Below are 22,147 nucleotides of genomic sequence, written 5' to 3'. Positions count from 1 at the left end.
ATCATGCATGGGGTTATATTGTTTCATGTACATGACTAATAACAATTGATAAAGTTTTTCATTTAGAATCTTATCAGTACGAGACACGTGATTTGCCTGGCTCCAGACCCTTGAATCAGTCACTTCACCACATTGCTGGAAATTGATGCATTTGGCATGAAACATAAGTCTTTGAGTTCAAAACGTTATACTGATCAGCCACAACATCAAACCGCCGACAGGTGAAGTGAATAACATTTATCGTATTATTACACTTGAATGTTTTGTTGAGACATCCTGGGTCTTGCCTCTCATGTAGATGTTGTCCCACATACCACCCACCTAGAGATTGTAGCAGACCAAGCATACAGAGACAATTTGAAGCAAAATTCCAAAGTTTTTTGACCAAGGCAAATGCCTCCAAACTTGCTATGCCAAATCACAAAGTATATCCTCAGAGGCAGGAAGCTTCAATGTTGTGGCTCATCAGTGCATCTTCTTTAAGACTTACCTGAAGCTGTTGAGTTTCCAATGTTTTCTGTTTTCTTTTCAAGCTCCTCAGCCTCATCTAGCAAGTCATCTTGAGCTTCTTCCACGGTTTTTAGTAGAGCTGTATAGTCCAGAAAATTCTCTGTAAAGTGTCCTTTTACATTTCTTGTGAACTATCGCTGTATGAATAAACTGAACATAGTTGCATTGTTTATACAGTGTAGCCTATGTTAAACATGAATGTTGGAGAATATATGCATAACATGTAGAGCTTTATGAAAAAGAAAGGTATATTAAACAATTTGAAATATTTGGATTAATCATCGGGTACAAATTCTTTAGGATTTTTTTCAACTGAATTGAACTGAATTGAGTCTCACCAGTTTCTACTGATTTTTCAATATTTTCTGTTTTTTGAGGTTCTTGAAGCTTAACCGTATCACAGGGAAGATCAGGTTGAGTTTCAGCTTCTTCAGTGTCCTCCAACACATCTGCATAGTATAGGAGGAAATATCACAAAATAAATATCATGAAATAAACTGAGGCATTATGCTTTACTATTTCTATATTGTAATAGAATGAGAAGATACACATAGAGCATCCCTGTGTTATTTTCGGTCAAATTGTAATGTATAATAGAAATATTTTACATCAATCATAGAAATATATTTTATATTTTTTATTCATTTTTATTCATATTTCATATTTAATTTTAATCATCTTTTTATTGGTAGCAGGACAAGCACATTGTACTGTGTATGATTGTGTATGTGACAAATAAAACTATCTTGAATCTTGAATCTTGAAATCTAAAAGACTTTCAGAACCACCCTGAGCTCACCTGACGGTGGTCTTCCTGTCCGCTCATCCTCTCCAGCACTTTCCGTCTCTCTGTCACCCCCTTTTGTCTCCCCTACAGTGCTTCCACCCGGTTGAGGGTTTGCTTTGGTGTTTTCGTTCTCCTCTTCTTTCTCATTAAGCTGTACGTTTTCTCCTTGCACCGACATGTTAAAGTGAAGCGCTAAATCTAAATTGCTAAACTAAGGCTGACGACACTGAAGTGAACAAACGTGCCATATACGACAGAAGCAATAAGGTGAAAACGGCCAGTCCTTTACGATTTTCATTTAAAACCTCGAACTGTTTTTCCTTCTCTAATAGAATATTGAGATTTAAAAGAGCAGTAAACCCATTTTCCTAACGTTATCGTGGTAGGCAACGGCAAAGTTTACACGTTGCCATAGTAACGATATGTTTCCTTTACTGTGACGTCAGAGACAGAAAGTAAAGCTTTGAGGTCAGATTATCGTATAAAATTTTCTATATATATATATACAGTATATATTTTTTTTACTAACCCTTAATCAAACTACTTAACCTAAAAGATCATTAGTAACAAATTATATTTACTTATGAAATATATGGATTTTTATTGTATCATAATTTGATATAAACACCATGTAACTAAATTAATTTATACTAACAATGCCTTTATTTCATACTCACGCCATGTGCACATCCCTATATCTGTGTGTGTGTGTGTATAACATACAATTTAACAAATTGGTTATAAACATATTCAATCAATTTGGGATTTAAATTAGATTTGCAAATGTCAGAAAAAAAAAACTATTGTAGGACAAATGAATATGTAAATGTAAATTTACTTTATTTATACAGCCCTTTACAGACAATCCTTACGGTGTACCAAAGTGCTTTACAGAAGATAATAAATAAAGATAAGAATAAGTAAAAGCAAATAAAAACAATAAAAGAACAGTGAAAGCAATAAAATACAACAAAATCAAATAAGATAAAATAGGATAAAAGTGTCATCATACTACTGGGTATTAAAAGCCATCCTAAATAAGTAGGTTTTCAGCCTAGATTTGAAGAGGCCCATGTCGAAATAAGACGCAGCTGGACGGGGAGCTTATTCCAGAGCCTGGGGGCAGCTTTGGGAGAAGGCTCGGTCACCCCAGGGTTTGTATTCTGACCTGGGCACTTCCAGCAGAAACTGATCTGTTGACCTCAGAGCTCTACCAGGATTGTGGACTGTTAAAAGCTCAGATAAATATGATGGGGCGAGGCCGTTAAGAGCTTTAAAAACAAACATTAAAAGTTTTAAAATCAATTCTATAAAGGACAGGAAGCCAATGGAGAGAGTTAAGAACAGGAGTGATGTGCACACGTCTGTTGGTGTTGGTTAAAAGTCGGGCAGCAGCGTTCTGCACAAGTTGAAGGCTGAGAGAAGACGCCGACATAAGGTGCATTGCAATAGTCTGACCTTGAACTTATTAGGGCATGGATGGCTTTCTCAAGGTCATGACGACTTAAAAACATTTTAACTTTGGCCAGGAGACGCAGCTGGAAAAAACTAGTCCTGACAACATTGTTAATTTGTTGGTCCAACGTCAGATGACTGTCAAAGGTCACTCCCAGATTTCTGACAGTTGAACTAAGCTTTGAAGACAAGGTGCCAAAGCCAGCCGTCACAGTATCCCCAAACACAATGCATTCAGTTTAGTCATCATTTAAATGAAGAAACCACTGCTTAATATCAGCAATACAATTAAACAAAGAACATTGTGCACTGTTACTATTTGGCTTCAATGGTAGATACTGTACATTTGTAAATCATCTGCATAACAGTGGAAAGAAAGGTTGTGCCTGGCTATAATTGACCCAAGTGGTAGAATACAATGAAAAGAATATGAACACAAGAACACTACAATTTAATGTGCAAAGATACAGTATCCCTCACCACTGAAAATCATGTCAAAATTTATTCTTGAATTTCCTCTTGAACTTGAACTTGTAAAGAAAGCTGGCTGTGTGGGGGTGAACAATGGTCTTATCCATTCTGTACAGTGACACTGTGGAAGCTTTACGGTAGGCTCAAGCTATTTTAGTTTTAGAGATGTGGAGGCAACATAGTGACCCCTAAAAAAACTCCTCTTATCTGCTGCTGGACATCTGCTTACTCCCCAGAGGCCCCATATGATGAGGAGGAGTGGAGGGACTGAGGCCCATGTGTAAACCGAGAATACATTGTTTATCCAGGATTAAGATGTCACACACGGAAATTTAAGCAGCTTTGAGGTAAGTTTAAACAAAGAATTTGTTCCTAATTTGACATACAGTTATACTTGTTTGATTTGTTGCATATTAAAATTATCAACAGTATTTATATGATGTTATCTGCTTTTCCAACCAAATTTAATTATGTTAAGGATTGTTTTCAACCTGAAATGTGAAGAATATTTTGACATTTTTTAGCTGCCCCTCTTTCTTCACCATTACCCCAATGAGCATATTGTACATTTCAGAAACAATATTCTATTATATAATTTGATGAGTAATTTTCTTAATTTCTCCCATAATATGTATGTTGCATAAACATAACACAGAATGTATTTGCCTACCAGGAACACATAGTGGAAGACGGGATTCTCTACATGCTACATATGCTTATTTAGATGGGCCTGGTTCATATATGAGTCATGTTCGTTGACTTCTCCAGTGTCTTCAACACCATAGGGCCTCCCATACTGAGAGACAAGCTTCTGGGTATGGGTGTGGCCCCCTCCCTGACATTCTGGATTATAGACTATCTGACCACTGCTCAAATCTGGATGGGATTATTCTAAAGAGGGTATAGAGTCTTTAAAACACATGTTATGTCATTTATTATTATTATTATTAGTAGTAGTAGAAGTAGTCTTTTTATTAGTGTTGTTATTGTTGTTGTTGTTGATATACAATCATTGTAAATATTTATAATTTTTTGAGCTATTTGACTAATTTGAATTTCCCCCATTGAGGGATGAATAAAGTATTTTTCTATTTCTATTTCTAAACACCCACTCCACAGCATCCTGACAGGACAGAGGAGCAGCTGCAGGACTGAGAAGTTCAGGATGTCCTCTGTACCCACAGCTATAAGGCTTTTTAAGTGACTGCTGACATATTTTCTTTCAGATTTATTTATTCATTATTATTTTTGTTCTAATATACAATCAATGTAAATATTTTAATTGAGCTACATGACAATTTGAATTTCCCCTACAGGGGATGTATAAAGTTTTTTTCTATTTTTTCTATCGTGGAGCGGTCTTTTCCGGACTCCCTAGTTATAATCCTCGGAGATTTTAACAAAGGGAATCTCAGTCATGAACTACCAAAGTACAAACAGTTTGTCACATGCCCGACCAGAGAGGGGAACACGTTGGATCACTGTTACACTACAGTGAGGGGTGCTTATCGTGCTGTGCCCCGCGCAGCTTTGGGACTCTCAGACCACGTCATGGTCCACCTGATCCCCGCGTACAGGCAGAGACTCAAGCTCTCAAAGCCTGTAGTGAGGACTTCTAAAAAGTGGACCAGTGAAGCTGTGGAGGAGCTACGCACGTGCTTGGACACCACAGACTGGGACATGTTCAAGGCCTCTACAGACAGCTTAGACGAATACACGGACACCGTGATGTCATATATATACTTCTGTGAAGACAGCATCATCCCATCACGCTCCAGAGTCTTCTTCAACAATGATAAACCCTGGTTCACACCAAAACTCAGACAGCTCCGTCGACAGAAGGAGGTTGCTTTCAGAGAGGGAGACAGAGACAGCTACAGAGGTGCGAAGTATGGATTTAGCAGGGAGATGTCGAAGGCTAGATCCAGGTACAATGCACGTCTGGAGCAGCGGTTCTCTGCTAACGACTCTGCCACTGTATGGAGGGGGCTGAAAGAGATCACCAACTACAAGTCCAGAGCACTTCATTCCTCAGACGATCTGAAACTGGCCAACGACCTGAACGACTTCTACTCACGCTTTGAAGTCATGGACTCACCCCTCCCCACCCCCCACACCACTCCGATCTCAACCACTTTGGATTGCCCCCCTGCCCCCTCTGCCCTCTCACCCCTCCCCACCCCTTACACCACCCTGAACTCATCCACCTTGGATTGCCCCCCTCCCCCCTCTGCCCTCTCAGTCCGAGAAGAGGACGTGAACAGGCTGTTCAGGAGGCTGAATCCACACAAGGCTGCGGGCCCTGACTCTGTGTCTCCCTCCACCTTGAGACACTGTGCTGAGGAGCTGACCCCGGTCTTCACAGGGATCTTCAACTCTTCCCTGGAGTGATGCCACGTCCCAACCTGCTTCAAGTCCTCCATCATCGTCCCTGTCCCCAAGAAACCACGTGTCACAGGACTCAATGACTACAGGCCTGTGGCTCTTACGTCTGTAGTCATGAAGACTTTTGAACGTCTGGTTTTATCCCACCTCAAATCCATCATCAACCCTCTCCTGGACCCTCTGCAGTTTGCCTACAGAGCCAACAGGTCTGTGGACGACGCCATAAACCTGGCCCTGCACTTCATCCTGCAGCATCTGGACTCCCCAGGAACCTACGCCAGGATCCTGTTTGTGGATTTCAGCTCTGCATTCAACATGATTCTTCCCACTCTGCTCCAGGACAAGCTCTCTGTGCTCTCCGTGCCCGACTCCACCTGCAGGTGGATCACAGACTTCCTAACGGACCGGAGTCAGCGCGTGCGGCTGGGGAAGAGTGTCTCTGCAACTCGGACCTTAAGCACGGGATCTCCACAGGGCTGTGTACTTTCACCTCTACTCTTCTCCCTGTACACTAACTGTTGCACCTCCAGCCATGACTCTGTTAAGCTTATTAAGTTTGCGGATGACGCCACCCTCATCGGACTCATCTCGGGGGGCGATGAGACTGCCTACAGGAGGGAGGTGGATCGGCTGGTGACCTGGTGCAGCAGCAACAACCTGGAGCTCAACGCCCAGAAGACAGTGGAGATGGTCGTAGACTTCAGGAAATCCACAGCCCCCCTGCCCCCCCTCGCCCTCACTGACACCCCCATCACCACTGCGGACTGTCACCGGTTCCTTGGCACCACCATCACCCGGGACCTCAAGTGGGAGCCAACCATCAGCTCCCTCACCAGGAAGGCCCAGCAGAGGATGTACTTCCTGCGACAGCTGAGGAAGGCCAAGCTGCTGGCCCAGCTGATGGTGCAGTTCTACATGGCCATCATCGAGTCCATCCTCTGCTCCTCCATCACGGTGTGGTATCCCGGGGCCTCTGCCAGGGACAGACACAGACTGCAGCGAGTTGTGCGCTCCGCAGAGTAGGTGATCGGCTGCAGCCTCCCATCGATCCATGACCTGCACGTCTCCAGGACTATGGGGCGAGCAGGTCGGATCACAGCTGACCCTTCTCACCCAGCACATGGACTATTTGCACCACTCCCCTCGGGCAGGAGGCTTCGGTCCATTCGGACCAGAACCTCCCGTCACAAAAACAGTTTTTTCCCCCTTGCAGTCGGACTTATAAACACTTCATAATCACCTCATAACCTGCCCCAGTCACTTTACCATCATTAAAATTGCACTAATGAAGCTCCACTGTTGTTGCTCTGTATATTGGATACTGTGTATTGTTGTACACACCTTGTACATTTTATATTCATATATTTTTATTCTTTATTTTTTATTATTATATCCTATGTTACATGTTTGCACCTTACGCCGCAGCAAATTCCTAGTTAGTGAACACTGTTCACTAACAATGGCAATAAAACGAATTCTGATTCTGATTCTGATTCTGTAAGCTCTGTCATTTCGTAGTGACAGTTTTCAAAATAATTTTGTGTGAGTTTAAGTGCTTGAATGATCTGGCCCTGGCTTTTTTATCTGAACTCATTCTCTCTCTTAAGTTAGCTATTGAGCTGCTCTTGGTTGTACCCAAAACCATACTATACAGATACATTCTTTTAAATCTCATTGTAAGTAATCTCTTTTCTCTCCAGGGTTGACTTTTTCCAGGTTGACTTTTGCCTTGGTTTTAATCGTTTTACATCGGTTTTAAGCCTTTGAACTCTTGTTATCTATCTTTACCTGTTTTTACACAGCACTTTTTTACAGCGAGTGTTTATTTATTGTTTTAAATTTGTTTATTTTGTTCTTGTTGTGTTTAATGTTCCTGACGGAAACAGCCAGAACCATATTGATGAATTTGACCAATTTGGAGGGGTGACGGGTTTATAAAGACGCCTAGAAAGGTAGACTCGACTGACATTTAAGTGTACATGAATGTCTTGATTTTATATAACATTTGCAGAACCTGGAACAAATCTGTTACCAGGTTCTGGAATTTTTTTGCCACAATATGACTCCAGTTTCAAATTTTCAGAAAAAGGTACATATGAATATTGAAACTAAATAGTCTGTAATAAATACCATAAAATGAATATCATATTAATATTTAATCTGTCTGTTTCTTGTAGGCAATACAATACTTACATAAAGTTTTTTTCTTCAAAACTTAGTTGTCAGTCAGTGATGGAGGTCAGTGCATTCTAGTCCATCCGAAAATAGCAAATGGAAGTTCAAAACTTTTAACGTTCACAAGAATTTGAGATGATTAAATACAACATCCCGTCATAATACATGCACAATTGTGGTATTACAATCAGCAGGAAAGGAGCTGTCATTTTTGACTGGGAAAACCAAAACAGTTAACAAGAAATGGAAACTGTCACGCCCATGGGATTTTCCCCATGTTTTTAGTTTTATGTTTTATAATGTTTTAGGTTATGTTTTGGTTTTTGAGTTCATGTTTGCCATTGCTTTTCCCCTCACTTCACATATCAGATCATTAGTTGTCCTACCAACCCACCCCGTTGTGACAGAAACAACCAGAGGGTTAAACTGTGAGGCTCAAACGGAAAGCGCCATTAACATTTAGTTGAAGTAAAAAGCCAAAAATGCCTCTGCATTTCTATCATTTTTATCTGAAATATTTACAGCCTATGACCAACAGAAAGTCATGTGAACTGTGTTAAAAGAATTAAAAAAGAAGAAAATCAATATCAGGAAAAGTCAACAAAAAACAAAAAGACTCATAAACAGCTGTAAACAAAAACCAGAGCATTGAAAATTTGGTCAGGAAACAAGAATGTTTCATCAAAAGAATATTTAAAGCCTACATTGCAGAGATTTCTGTTGTTGCATAGTTGCTCAATTTTCCTGCAGCACTTGATTAGACTCGGCCAACAGGTTATGACACAGCGTGCATCTCATATTTCTTAGTCAAAGCAATAGGGAGAAAATAGACCTAACCATTTTGCTTTCCATGAAACCATAGACACTCAACCTCTTTACTGCAAGAATCCATTGCCTAAGCTTTAGAGGCTTGTGGGATCCTGAATGTGGGATTCCCACCAAACACGCAAAAGACCTGGCTTAGCTCACACAATAGCACATGTATATTTATATGAACCAGGTGTCCAGCACATGCCCCTTGTTGAACTTCAGCAGGCAGGGATGCAAGGCATTTGAAAGCAGGTCATGCGTTAAAATAAAAGGACTCTTTGCTGTTAGCAGACTTTACCCATCATTGTGTGTAGCTCACATACCTGATAGGTGAGAATTCTTTGCTTCATTTACAGACACATAGATATTTTAATATTTGAGGCTGAGAACAGTATATGCTTTGGGTTTTTGAGACTTGGCAGTGGTGAGTTGTGATGAATTTGTTATTTTTTGTTTGTGAAGTGCTGCACAAGCTACTTGTTTTTTTGTCATTTAGCATAACTGATTTTCTATAATTTTCATTGGATCTTAATTATGTATTTTTCTGACAATGTTTGATTGTCAAGGGATCTTTAAATCAAGTAACATTTAGCTTTTAAAATAAACATTTGTGCTATGACTCTGTAAATTGATAGAATCTAAAAAAAGGTAACTATTTTAAGAAAAAGGTTCAATTTAAGGCCATGAAAATTTAGTTGTGAAACAACTAAAATCCTGTACACTAGCACATTTCATTGTAATTGATAAAATCTATATTTCTTGATCTGTTTTTTTCCTTTGTTTCTGTAGCACCAAACAGTATAACCTGTTTCCAAAAAGCCTCACAGAAAAGTATTAGAGAGACTCTGAGGAAGTAAAACATTCAGGAAATTAAGCGTTTGATTTTGAAAACACTGCACATTATGATATATCTCAATGTCCATGTCCAATTTGAGGCAGGAATTCATGAGATTGTATTGAACTGATGTCTCTCTTTTTGTATATTGCTTCACCGATCTCTGGTCCAAATATCTTTACTGTCTCTGGTTTACTTACGGGATGCAGATTTGCAAATGTTGTGTATTTGATTGGAACTGACGAGAGCCCTGAAATTATTCCAGCAAAGCAGTTTTAGGAAAACATCAGTGAGCCACTGTAGACTAACTAGGCCCAACTAAGCAAGAGGATAATTAATATAGGACTCACAGTCCTATGGGGACTAAAAACTCAATTAATGCATCTTTAAGTATATCAGATTTGTAATGATGTACTAAAAACATGCAATCTTGTTTGTATTTCCTTAGGAGTGATGAACACTTATGAAGAATATGATGATGAAGAAGAACTCAACAACTACATTATACAGCAAAGTATTCAAGACTCCTGCCAAGATGCATTTTTGAAATCTGCAGCCAGGTATGAATTTCACATCCAAACTTTACACTCCTCCACAAAATACATTTATCAACAATCAGCTGACTGCAATGTGTCTCCTATGCCCTTGACTGTTAGTTTAGCAGCAGCAACAGATGAAAATCTCAAAGTCCTGGCAGCTATTGAGCAAGGTGAGTTGGACATCATGCTGGAAATACTTTGACCATTACCACAGACAGTAGTCTCTGTGTTCAATGTGTGGGCTTTTCTATGAAGCCAAAAAAAGAGAGTCATACGACCTGTAGTTTCAGATGAGGATTGCTAAACATTATGAGGTTGGCAACTGGACAAAGGGAGGGAAATAAATAAACACAGAGAGGGGAGAGGTGTAGTGAATGGAAAGGGAGGAGAGGAAGTGCAAGTACGAAGTATAGAAACTTGTCTCAGCTCCACTGAGTTCTAGATGTGTCTGATTCTTTTCTTTTCTTTTTCTAAAACTCCTGGGCTGTTGTCTCACTGTTATGGTGACCAGGTGATGTCTCTGTGCTCAAGGAAATGTTGAAGCACACTTTTGCTTTCAGTGAGTCAGACAGTCGTGGCTGGCTTCCCCTCCATCGGGCCGCTTCACAGCCAATCCTTGAGGTGCTGGAGACCATCATCAGATGTGAGTAGTCTGATATTTTCATAGATGGATAGATTAAATGCTGTCACAGTAAATGGACTGCAAAATCAAATCACTGCTTACAAACACCTGAGCTGCTTATGCATTTGGGTGACAACAGACCAGACAGAACAGAAACTACAGAGGGAAAAAAACTGTTGGTTATCCCCCCTTTAATGAATTTTAAAAAATGGTAGCAAAGATGAAGCACACAGGGAGATTATATGAAAGGTTATATCAGTTACGACTGTCTAAAACTGAGTCTTTCCAGCTGATGCCAGCAGTGCTCTTTGTCAAAAATAAAATCTGATGTCAATACCTTTCTATTTAGCGTGGAGGTCAGCCAGCAGTGAAGTGTCCATGGCTTACGGGCTCACCTGCCAGGTTAACACAGCTGACAGTTAGATATATGAAGTCCAGGAAAGTACACTGTGACGTCTCTGTGCTCTCTTTGTGTTAGTGGAGGCTCAGGGGTTCAGTCTGGAGGAGAGGACCATTACTGGTGGAGAGACACCGCTGACACTGGCAGTTAAGGCTGGACTTGGGCAGAATGTGAAAAGCCTGCTGGAGCATGGAGCATCACCTCACAACACAAACAGCAAAAATGAGACTCCGCTGCTACTGGGTAATACTGTAGAGCACAGAGTTAGTGAGTAAGAGGAACAGTGGTCCAACCTTGTGTCCTTGCAATTCATTCTCATTCAGGACATTCAAGAAATATAATGCACAGTACCTCTTTACATAGCAGAGTAGGGCAAACTCATAGACTTTCATACCCATACTCATAGACTTCGGTGTCTGAAATAATTCAATTCAATTCAATTCAATTAATTTTTATTTATATTGCGCCAAATACAACAAATGTCATCTCAAGGCACTTAGATAATAAAGTCTAATTCAAACCAATTGGAATTCAATTAATTGTAATCATAATTATTCATAAAATAATCCAATTCGTTCATATAGAGCCAATTCTAAAACAAGTTCCTAGCTAAGGAAACCAACAGATTGCACTGAAACTTATAAAACTTATTAAATACTGTGAAACAGAAGCCAAATACTCTTTGCTGATGACTTTACCTTTATGGGAATTGTCCCTGTGATAACCAAGATATAGAGAAGTTTGTTGAAGTAGGGAGAATGTGTGTTCTAACATAAGGTTTATTTAGTCATAGGGTACATTGTTACCCAACCCATGAAGCTTTCCTAAAGCAAACTGTGTAATTTAGTGCCTAAACCTAACCAAACTCCAAGTGGGAACAAAAATGTAACAATAAATGGACTCACACAGGATTTGAATTCACATCATGGGAACGTAAGATGAGTCTCTTGGCTGGATATTTTGAGTTTTTTTGCTTCACCATCACTTCCATCTTTAAATGTTGGAGAATTTACTATAATGTATGTTTAAAAAATTAAGCCAAAAACACATCCCATGTTTCAGTGTTAAAAGTCATCTTAAAGTGCCAACCTTCATACAATATTTTGTGTAAAATACAGAAGAAATTGAGTTTCCAAAGTGTATATTTCTCATCCAAACTGCTTAAGTCAGGGAAATAAAGACTGTTCTGTGAAGATTAGGTGAAAATATGTCAATAAAGGCTAAATTTATAAATTAATAGTCTATCGCAAGAGAACATATTTCTGACATGTTTGTCTTTGCTACAAAATAAATAATTACATTATCAGAAAATGTGATCTGATTGTAGCTATGTTCTCTTCAGTGGGTATTTGCCCAAGCAGTTTAACTGCAAATGTTAACTGGCCCAGTGAAGAAGAAATAGTCACCACCCATGAATAACAGTTGTATTGTTTGCTTAACACAGAAGTCTAAGTCCAATTTGAAAAATACAGAAACTAGATTCATTCAGGTGAGAATCTAAAATCGCAAGCAAACGAGCAAACTTGTCATTTCCAAACATAGAAAAGGATATTGGAAAGGAGTAAAATGAACAATACAGCTGATTATGCTACCCTCTGTTGCAATGACAGTAGATAATGCATGCTGAGGCAGATGATTATTCTCTGTGGTCACTGACCTTGGTGAGCAAGTGAAAGCTAAGCCAGCAGCTGTTGTCGTTGGTTGTCAGCCTCATTGAGCTGATGTCCAGCCAAGAATAGAGAATATGTGCTTTGAAGGCACTATTGTGAGATTTAATGTAAATAGGAGATGAAAACCATGTTTCTCTAAGCTTTATTTCTTCTGTAGATACAATCTTTTGTTTTGTTTAACCCTGCAATTCTGCTGATTAAAACCCATTTTCCGATCACTGTGCAGCGGTGAAAGCTGGCTCTTACGAGATGACACACACACTAGTCACTCATGGTGCTTGGGTGGAGCAAGGCTGCCAAAGAAGGTGGACAGCAATGCACGAGGCAGCCAAGGTTGGCAATGTAGACATCCTGATGATCCTGCTAAGAAATGGTGGTCGGATAAACCACAAGGATGGGATGGAAGTGACGCCTCTTGCTGTGGCTGCTGAGCACGGACACCTTCATATCACTGAGATTCTTCTTAATTGCGGTAAAATTGAAGATAAAGCTTTAACTGCAGGCTTTGTGATTCTAGAAACAGAACATTCTAAAAAAAAAAATGGTGTAAATGGTCCATGTTATAAAATATTACAATGACAACATGAAAAAAGATAGTAGCTACATTATTATTATTTAACATTATTTGCATGGAAAAAACTTATTATTTCAAAGAATTTGGCTAACCCTCACAGGGCTTTCTCCTTTACACATTAATACAAGTTTGTGCTTCTTTTCAAATCCTGCATAGGTAGTAAGGTAAACTCTCAGGCTCTAAATGGGGAAAGTGTCCTGATGGATGCGACCGGATCAGGAAACACGGACTGTATTCAGCTGCTGCTGGAGAATGGTGCCAACCCTAACCTGCCAAGCATTACAGGGCATCTGCCCATCCATAAGGCAGCGTATGCTGGACACTACGAGTGAGCCCCTTCTGTGAAACAGTTAAATTGGGAGCTGTTACAACCACTTCTGCCAGCAGGGATTGCTGTGCCAGTAAGGTTACATAGGCTGGATCACATAAGGAAGTAGCAAGCATTATTTCATTGCAGAAATGACTGAAATACGCCGTATTAGATACTTTGTGACATAGTGATAGTTTACAATGTTTGCATGCCAGCAAGTCACAGTAGCTTATTCCTGTCTTCTCTGTATTGGATTATATTCTGCCTCTGTTATATGTATTATTTTATAGCAATCTTGTTTATTCTTCAAATTTGATATTTTGCAAGTTCATTAAAGTTATCATGATTTTATTTACTTAGCCTCTCATGGTAAATTTGTGAATTTTTGACTTTTTTGTTTTTCATTTATTTCTCAATTCGTCTTTACTTTTTCCTCAGTGCTCTGAAAATGCTGATCCCACTAACAAGTAAGAGGGCCATTAAAGAGGCAGGCCAGAGCCCAGTCCACTCTGCTGCAGAGGGGGGGCATAGCCACTGTCTGGAGCTCCTGCTAGCCTCTGGCTTTGATGTCAACTATTGCATGAACACCAGGAACTCTGAAAACTACCGGGACATGAGGAGAAGTGCTTTGTACTTTACTGTCTCCAACAGGGATGTGGAGTGCACCAAAATCCTGCTGGCAGCAGGTGCGAAGACAGACTTGGACCCGCTGTGCTGCCTCTTGGTGGCAGTCAGGTCTGGCCATTATGAGATTGTGAAGCTGCTATTGGCGGCCAAGGCAGATGTGAACTGTTACTTCACAGTGGTGAATGACACAGCGTTTCCCACAGTGCTGCAGTACTGCCTTAAGGATGAAGTGATGATGCGGCTTCTGCTCAGTAACGGCTATGAGGTTGAGAGATGTTTTCACTGTCACCATGACAATGCACTCGATGCTGAAGATGAAATAAATGGGAAAATTCCAGTGAGTGTATTTCTCTTTTTCCTTGATTTTTTTTTTTCAGTTGTGTCAAGAAAGTTGCACATTTGAAAGCAAATTACAGCCTTACAACAACAACAACTTAATAACTTTGATTGTCAAGTCTGATGATTACTTCACACAAAAACTTGATTCCCCATTCATAAAGCTGGAAGTTTAAACTTCAAATGATTGTATTCATTATTGTATTTTATGATTATTTTCTGTATATTATTTAGTTTAATGATTATATCATTTTTTTCCTTGTCATGTCTTACTATATTTGAATGCTTTAAATTGCTTTCTATTCATGGAAATATGACTGACTCTTTTGTATCTGTCTTCTCTCCAGTTCTGTGAGTTCATGACTCTTTGCTGCCTCAAGCATCTGTCTGGGAGTGTGGTTCGCATTCTGCTGGATTATGTCAGCCATGTCCACATCTGCTCTAAACTCAGGTTCATCTTGGAAAAACAAAGAGAGTGGCCCGAAATATGTGAAATCCTCTGTGAGTTTATTCAAGATATACTCACAAATATAATGTTTTTCTTGCAAAGGTTTACCACCTCATATAAAATGAAGCCACCTGAAGAAGTGATCATACTTTTATGATATCCAAACTAACTTTCAGGTGAGACAAAGTACAGCCACAATACTCAGCAAAAAAGCTAAACACACAACTACCATGTTAAAAAAAAAATAAAATTTCAGTGAGGTCTGTGACAGGTAAAATGATAGACCCTATGTTTGCCTAATTATAATAAGTCCAGAGAAGTCGGTTTATGGAATTTTGTCCCTGTTAGTCACAATCACCATCTGCACCTCTGCATTTAATTTGGGAAAAAGCAAGCTACACTGTCACTTGATCATTGAAACTGTTTAAGATCATAAAATTTGTCATCTGCTTTTTTGGCACCTGTTGACACACACATGCAGGGTCACACACTCATAGAGACAGATGCCATACACTGGAGCGGTGGGCAGCCATTCACAGCGCCCGGGGAGCATGGGGGTACGGTGCTTTGCTCAAGGGCACCTCGGCCGTGACAAGGAGGTGGACTACCACCCCTCCAGCTGTCAGTTTCACCAATCTTTTTGAGTGACGAGAGTGGGAATTGAACCGCCAATTCCGGTTATGTTAGGGTGCATTTGTGCATTACAAAGACAGGTTTGTTGATAAATTAATCTTTTGGGTGAAAAAAACAAAGTATGAACGCAATTAAGATTAAACTACTATCAAATTGTTACTTATCTACACCTTCAGCAATTGTAGAAAACATATATCACTCTTTTCATTTAGGAAGGTGTCCAACTGACAAAGGCAAGTCCTTTACTCAGTGTGTCATTGCTTTCATTTCTGTTTACTGACTCCCAAGGGGGATGTGTAGCTCTTTAGCAACAACATTATCCACTATGTTCACCTGATCAGTCTAAAACTCTGATACTTTACATTTAATGTGTATAGGTTGATTCCATATTGGGTAGTTTTGCCCCCATCAACCTATTGAACCCTTGAAAACCTCAATTAGCAAAATAAGCTACTCAGTTTTTCATAACTTGATAACCTGGATTTCTGCTTAGAGTGGAGATGCCTGTGGAGGGCACTAGCAGCACGGTAAGAATTTGTCTATTTGAACACTGTATGAAGGTATTTTTTTTCTGCCTTTATTAGATAGGACAGTGTAGAGAGACAGGAAGCAGGGGGCAGAGAGAGGGGGAACAACATGCAGCAAAGGGCCATTCTAACCAGGGGCCCGTTGCACAAAAGTAGGATAAGAGATTAAGCTGGGATATGTTTGCTATCCTGGCTCAACTTATCCGTGATCCAGTTGCACAAAAGTGGGATAGAGGGAAGTGGGATATGTTCAGACGTAAGTTACCATGGAGATTTATTCTGTGAAGCTAGCCTGCTCCAGATCAGGCTAAATTCCAGGATCTATTTAATCTCATTCCTTATCTCAGTCAGCGGTTGCCACAAATGGAAACCAATATTTATTCCACTGCCTAGAACATATTGTTAAAACATTTAACTATACCCACTATCATTATTGAAACATTTGTGATCATTAATTACAATCATTTTAGATAACTGATGATTTTAGATGAACCACTAGATAATTTAGTTTCCCACAGACTACACATAAAGTACATCATCATATAAATATAAATACACATTAGAGAGTACCACGATGTTCCTTTATTGAACAAGGATGAATCAAAGCAAGTAAACCATCAGCTCCTTTCAAAACTGAAGTCACAAAGTGCTCTACAAGACAAAAAGCACAGAATCAAAGCATGCAGTTTGAGACAAACTGTTTGTAAAAATGGGCTATACAAATAAAATTGCCTTGCCTATACAGCACAAAAACCTAACAAAAATTCCTCTGCCATTGCAGGCCCAATTTAAATCAACATGCAACATTAATTAAAATAATTTAACACATATTGGTCTCTGACCAGCCGACCACAGTCGTCATCTGGGAAGATGGCAGGAATGTCCCAGTCCATGAGAGCTGGCACTCTGGGGGCCCTCTCCTTTCTCAGGCAGGCCACATTGTGGAGGACAGCACAGGCCACAATGATATCACATGCCCTGTCTGGGCTGACTCTCAGGTGGTTCAGACACTGAAAGCGTCCCTTTAGTAGGCCAAATGTCATTTCTATCCGGGCCCTTGTTCTGGCATGGGCATGGTTGTATGCCAGTTGTGCCTCCAGAGGGTCCGCAAATGGAGTGAGCAGAAAAGGCTGGCAGGCATACCCTCTGTCACCCAGCAATACACCCAGGAATTCACCTGTGAATACAAAATGTTACCATCACAACCTCATAAGTAGTGACATTCTTAACACAGCCATGATGTTAAAAGTGGTTGTCAATAGAGGTTCTGTGGCTCACCTTGTGATATGCGCCGATAGATCTCCGAGTTCCGAAACACTTGAGAGTCGTGGACCGAGCCGGGCCACTTTGCCACAACATTACTGATCAAATAGTCAGCATTGCAGACCATCTGAAATGATAAGATGTTAAACCAATTAATACACAGTACAGGCAATGTGTGGGCAGGCACATTCTTAATAAAAAGTACACTTGTTAAGTGTTTGTCAGGGGACTTCCCATTCTGCAGGATGTTCTTATATTTTACTTTGACTTGCTGCCATGTCCGTTTTGGCCCAGTCATGTTAAATCTACACACACACACAATGAAACAGTGGAGGAGCATGGAGTTACATTTAGATAGTTTCACTCACATGCAGTCAATTTCAACTTATTCATAATCAAAGTAGGCTACAAATATATTTTCAAATATCGTCACCTTCCTAAAATAATCGCATAAGTCATTTTTTCAGGTTTTTCAGGAAACACAAAAAACTCCCCCCAAAAGTTAAATTATAGCATAAAATAATAATTTCAGTCAGTAAGTATGTATCAAAGGATGCTTGACATAAGAACACTTATTGTTTTTCATAAAAACTAAGATTAAATAAATGACTTAGGCATTTTTTGGTCCACACCTTTGATGCCAAAAAAATGACTTGGGCGATTATTTTAGGAAGGTGACGATATGTTAATTAACATTTTATTTGGATTGTAGCCTAATTGTGATAGTTTCAGCGGAGTGGTGAGTGTGTATTTGTGCACACTTTACGCATTCAGGCGGTCAGCAATGGTTTGCCACGCTTGCTCCCTTTGTTTTTTAACTGTGGCAGTATTTCCTTTTTGTTTTATTTTCTCCTTCACCTCTTCATAGGTTTCCATTAATAATTCTTGCTCCGCTGGGGAGAAATACGCCGTCCTTGTTGCCATGGTGAATCAGTGAATCTATGATCGATCGTGGGGTCTATTTAAGCAAGCCGTGTGCAGCACTTATCCGGGATCGGTTTCACCTGGCTTAATGAATCCGTGTCTGCTCATCCTGGCTTGGCCTTTGTGCAACCAGCTAAGCCTGGGCGCCCATGTTTTGGATTCCTTGAACCTGGCTAAGTAATTCATCCTGGATGTCTAAATCCTACTTTTGTGCAACGGGCCCCAGGACTCGAACCGGGGCCAGCTGCAGCAAGGACTATAGCCTCTTGTACATGGGGCACCTGCTGTACCCACTACGCCATTTCACTGAAGATGGAACTTAGGGAAAACCTCTATCCAAGATAAACAATCTCATTTTGCTGTGTTGACATGCATCAGGGAAAAGAGGATACTTTTGGAAAGAGTGAAGACTGTCCTGTCTGATCCTACGTGTTCTTCCTTAATTCCTCTTGCCCCCATCAGATGTCCATCCCCACAAGCAAATTACTCACTGTTTTCTGTTTATTCATGTAAAAGCACAGCTACTATACATGCAATTTACGTGAAGTGTTTTAAGATAGCTGGAAAGACTGTTTTATAAAACACCTGTCAGGGTTGGGTGTAGGGAAGGACACAGATGCAGACTTTTCAAAAGAAAACTGGATTTATTATACAAAAAAAAAAAGTACCAACAGAAAGCACGGCTGAGCAGGATATCAAAAACTTAACTGTGGGTAAACAAACAAAAAGACTTGGCATGGGTTAGAATGAATAAATACTTAACTTGGAAAAGACAAGGTACATGGGCAAAACGGGTAATAAGGCGGGCGGGTCAGGTTGGGGCATCAAACAGATCAGGAGTGACTAACAAAGAACCAACAAACAGACAGGGGAGACAGGAGACTAAATAGAGGGCTGGGAGTGATTGGAGAGGGAGTGCAGCTGGTGACAATGACAGACAGGTGAGGGGAATTAACCAATTAACAGGTATGGGAAGTGAGGGGAAAACCAATGGCAAGACTAAAAATCAACCAAGACATGAACTGAACACAAAAACGTAACCTAAACATAGAACTAAAAACATGAGTCCCATGGCGTTACAACACCTGTGTATGTTTAAATTTGGTTTAAGCCTTTTATCTGCACATAATTGTTCATTTATCTCTTATATTTTTTTTCTGTCATTCAACTTTTTTCCTTTTAAATAACAGAATGATCTGAAAAATGATGTCCTTAACCTTGCTTTCTAGGCAGTCCACGATCTCTTAGGCACCTCTGTCGACTGGAGATCAGGAAGAGGGTATCCATGAAGAAGCAAATCAACGCCAAAATCACAAACTCACACATTTTTCCCCCAAGACTGAAGCGCTTCCTTCTGTATGAGGAGCTGGACCTTTACAGCATTGACCCAGAATGCATCATATGAAGATCTGTAGATGTCGTGCAAGAGTTCTGCTTGTATTGGGCAGATGTGGCTATTTTCTAAATTGTTAGTTTGATAAATGTTGTTCTTATTCTTAGTAATATACTGCTGAAATTGAAACAAATGCAATATTTCCTTTTGTGGTACTTACATGTAATTTACCCCAATGACCACCTACTTTGAGAAATTCTTGAATTTACTCGGTCAATAACACTACTTATTTAATCATTTTTTAAAACTGTATGTACATTTGGAGTATTTGGACCAGAGCAGTAACTAGAACTACCAGAACTAATCTTTTCATGAGAACTTGCTCATTATAAAATTGTCTCCAATTAGGAGCCATCCTTCATACAACCATCAGATGGCACCAAAAAAAAGAGTATAAATCAATCAATCAATCAACATTCATGTACATAGCGCTTTACCACATCCAAAAGATGAGCAAAGTGAATAAATACGTTTTAAGTTCAGATTTAAAAAGTACCAGGTCCACAATGGTGCATATGTTGGGGGGGTAACTTGTTTCAGATCTTGGGAGCAGCAACAGCAAAACAGCGATCACCCCACTGTTTGTACCTAGACCTTGGTTTTTCTAAGGTGTATTGATTTGAAGACCTCAGTGCCCTCTTATGTTTATGAACAGTGAGAATTTCAAAGAGTAGGATACAATAGTTACTTCTTGATAACCAACATCCAGAATTTTGTGAAAAGCATTGGGTTGGATTTCATTGTCTCATCTGTCTATAAGATAATACATCTTGTGTTTTCTGATATAAGATAATTGTTTGATTAGAAAAAATATACATATTGCTGTTGTGTTAATTTTACACAAATGATTATGCTGTGGTTTAATTCTACTTGACAACATCAATATATTAGCTTTTCTGGTTAGCTTTTCTTTTCTGACAGTTTCTTGCAGTTATGATTACAAATTCTTCATTATTTATTTTGAATTTGAGATAACATCAAATACTTTAAAAAATGAATAAAAAAATAAAACAACCAAGGGTGAAGTCGTATTGATGTTGCCATTACATCCTTAATGCAAACGACCATGACAATTATCCATCCATCCATCCATTATCTTCCGCTGGTCCGGGGATCGGGTCGCGGGGGCAGCAGCTTGAGCAGAGAGACCCAGACGTCCCTGTCCCCGGCCACTTCCTCCAGCTCTTCTGGGGGGACCCCGAGGCGTTCCCAGGCCAGCCGAGAAACATAGTCTCTCCAACGTGTCCTGGGTCTTCCCCGGGGCCTCCTCCCAGTGGGACGGGCCCGGGGAAGACCCGGTTCTACTCCGAGCCCCTCCCGGATGACCGAGCTTCTCACCCTATCTCTAAGGGAGAGCCCAGACACCCTGCGGAGGAAACTCATTTCGGCCGCTTATATTCGCGATCTCGTTCTTTCGGTCACTACCCACAGCTCGTGACCATAGGTGAGGGTAGGAACATAGATTGACCGGTAAATCGAGAGCTTCGCCTTCTGGCTCAGCTCCTTCTTCACCACGAAGGGCCGGTGCAGAGCCCGCATCACTGCGACAATTATAATTCAGTGAAATTCTGATCGTTAGACGAAGAAGAGTTACAGGGTGGAAGCAAGAGAAAATGAACAGACTGAAATAAGTTTTTACTCTTGCCTTAAATATGCTAAAAAAAAAAAAAACTGTTGAAAAGTCCCAGACAAATATGGCATTTTTTAACAACCATATAAAAAGGTTTCCCTCCCTTTTGAAAATATTAAGCCTCAGAAATGATCATCCTGTTTCCACCCGATGGCTCTCAGTGCCTGTGCTCTTTAAGAAGTCATTTGCAGTTATTTATGATAACAGTTATTAACGATAGAGGTGTGCACTAACCTTAATTATATCTATTTAGTATATTCTTGTGTATGAACTTCAAATTTTGCAAATATAGAGAATGTCTTCATTTTGAAGTGCTGGGGGATAAGAAGAGTTAAAAATCAACCAATTTACCGTTCTTTGGAACGGAACTGTAAAAGCCTCTTACTAAACATACTTTGTTGGTTGATCGTTGTGTTTCGCAGAGTAGTATTGTCCTTTATTTTGTAAAATAAATTGTGAAACAAAGTACTCTGTCAGTTGTTCAGTTTCTCTGTGTCAGTAGCTTACTTCTTTTCATCTAGCAGTTGTGGCATATCAGAAAAGAAAAAAGAAAAAGTCCTCTTTTACCTGCTACTGTTTCTCCATGGTAACTAACGCATACCAAACATTGTAGGCTCAGCCCACATCGGTGTGTGCTTGAATACATTCAGCTGGCATAGAGAAATCAGTTGAGTGACAACTGTAGTTTTGGTGACGATTCAACAATGCTGGCTTGCCCTTACATACATTGTCTATTTTGCATCTTTTATTGCCTCCCTTGCCAGCTCAGAGCTGTGGATCAACTTCAACCTCCCCTATGTTGTTTCTGCAATTACATATATGA

The 22,147-nt window shown here is 40.0% G+C and overlaps 1 protein-coding gene across 1 annotated transcript; it reads left to right on the top strand.

The window, feature by feature from the left end:
• Nucleotides 1-8,853: 8,853 nt before the first annotated feature.
• Nucleotides 8,854-20,611, top strand: asb15a (ankyrin repeat and SOCS box containing 15a). The gene is made up of 10 exons (XM_075470884.1): nucleotides 8,854-8,923; nucleotides 9,877-9,988; nucleotides 10,085-10,137; nucleotides 10,479-10,610; nucleotides 11,068-11,232; nucleotides 12,886-13,131; nucleotides 13,390-13,561; nucleotides 13,982-14,507; nucleotides 14,854-15,007; nucleotides 19,531-20,611. Exons 2-10 carry the CDS (start codon nucleotides 9,882-9,884, stop codon nucleotides 19,704-19,706), a joined length of 1,731 nt encoding a protein of 576 aa, XP_075326999.1. The 5' UTR covers nucleotides 8,854-8,923; nucleotides 9,877-9,881; the 3' UTR covers nucleotides 19,707-20,611.
• The last annotated feature ends 1,536 nt before the right edge of the window (nucleotides 20,612-22,147 follow it).

The sequence above is a fragment of the Odontesthes bonariensis genome, chromosome 7, assembly GCF_027942865.1.
Source record: "Odontesthes bonariensis isolate fOdoBon6 chromosome 7, fOdoBon6.hap1, whole genome shotgun sequence".
In the NCBI taxonomy this organism is placed as follows: domain Eukaryota; kingdom Metazoa; phylum Chordata; class Actinopteri; order Atheriniformes; family Atherinopsidae; genus Odontesthes; species Odontesthes bonariensis.
The sequence above is the reverse complement of the archived record's forward strand: the minus strand, read 5'-3'. Positions and strand labels throughout refer to the sequence as shown.

Excerpts from the sequence above, each read along its gene's own strand:
- asb15a (XM_075470884.1), top strand. The coding sequence starts at position 9,882 with ATGAACACTTATGAAGAATATGATGATGAAGAAGAACTCAACAACTAC. Across the intron at positions 10,138-10,478 it reads CCTGGCAGCTATTGAGCAAG|GTGATGTCTCTGTGCTCAAG; the intron begins GTGAGTTGGACA and ends TATGGTGACCAG. Across the intron at positions 13,562-13,981 it reads GCGTATGCTGGACACTACGA|TGCTCTGAAAATGCTGATCC; the intron begins GTGAGCCCCTTC and ends CTTTTTCCTCAG.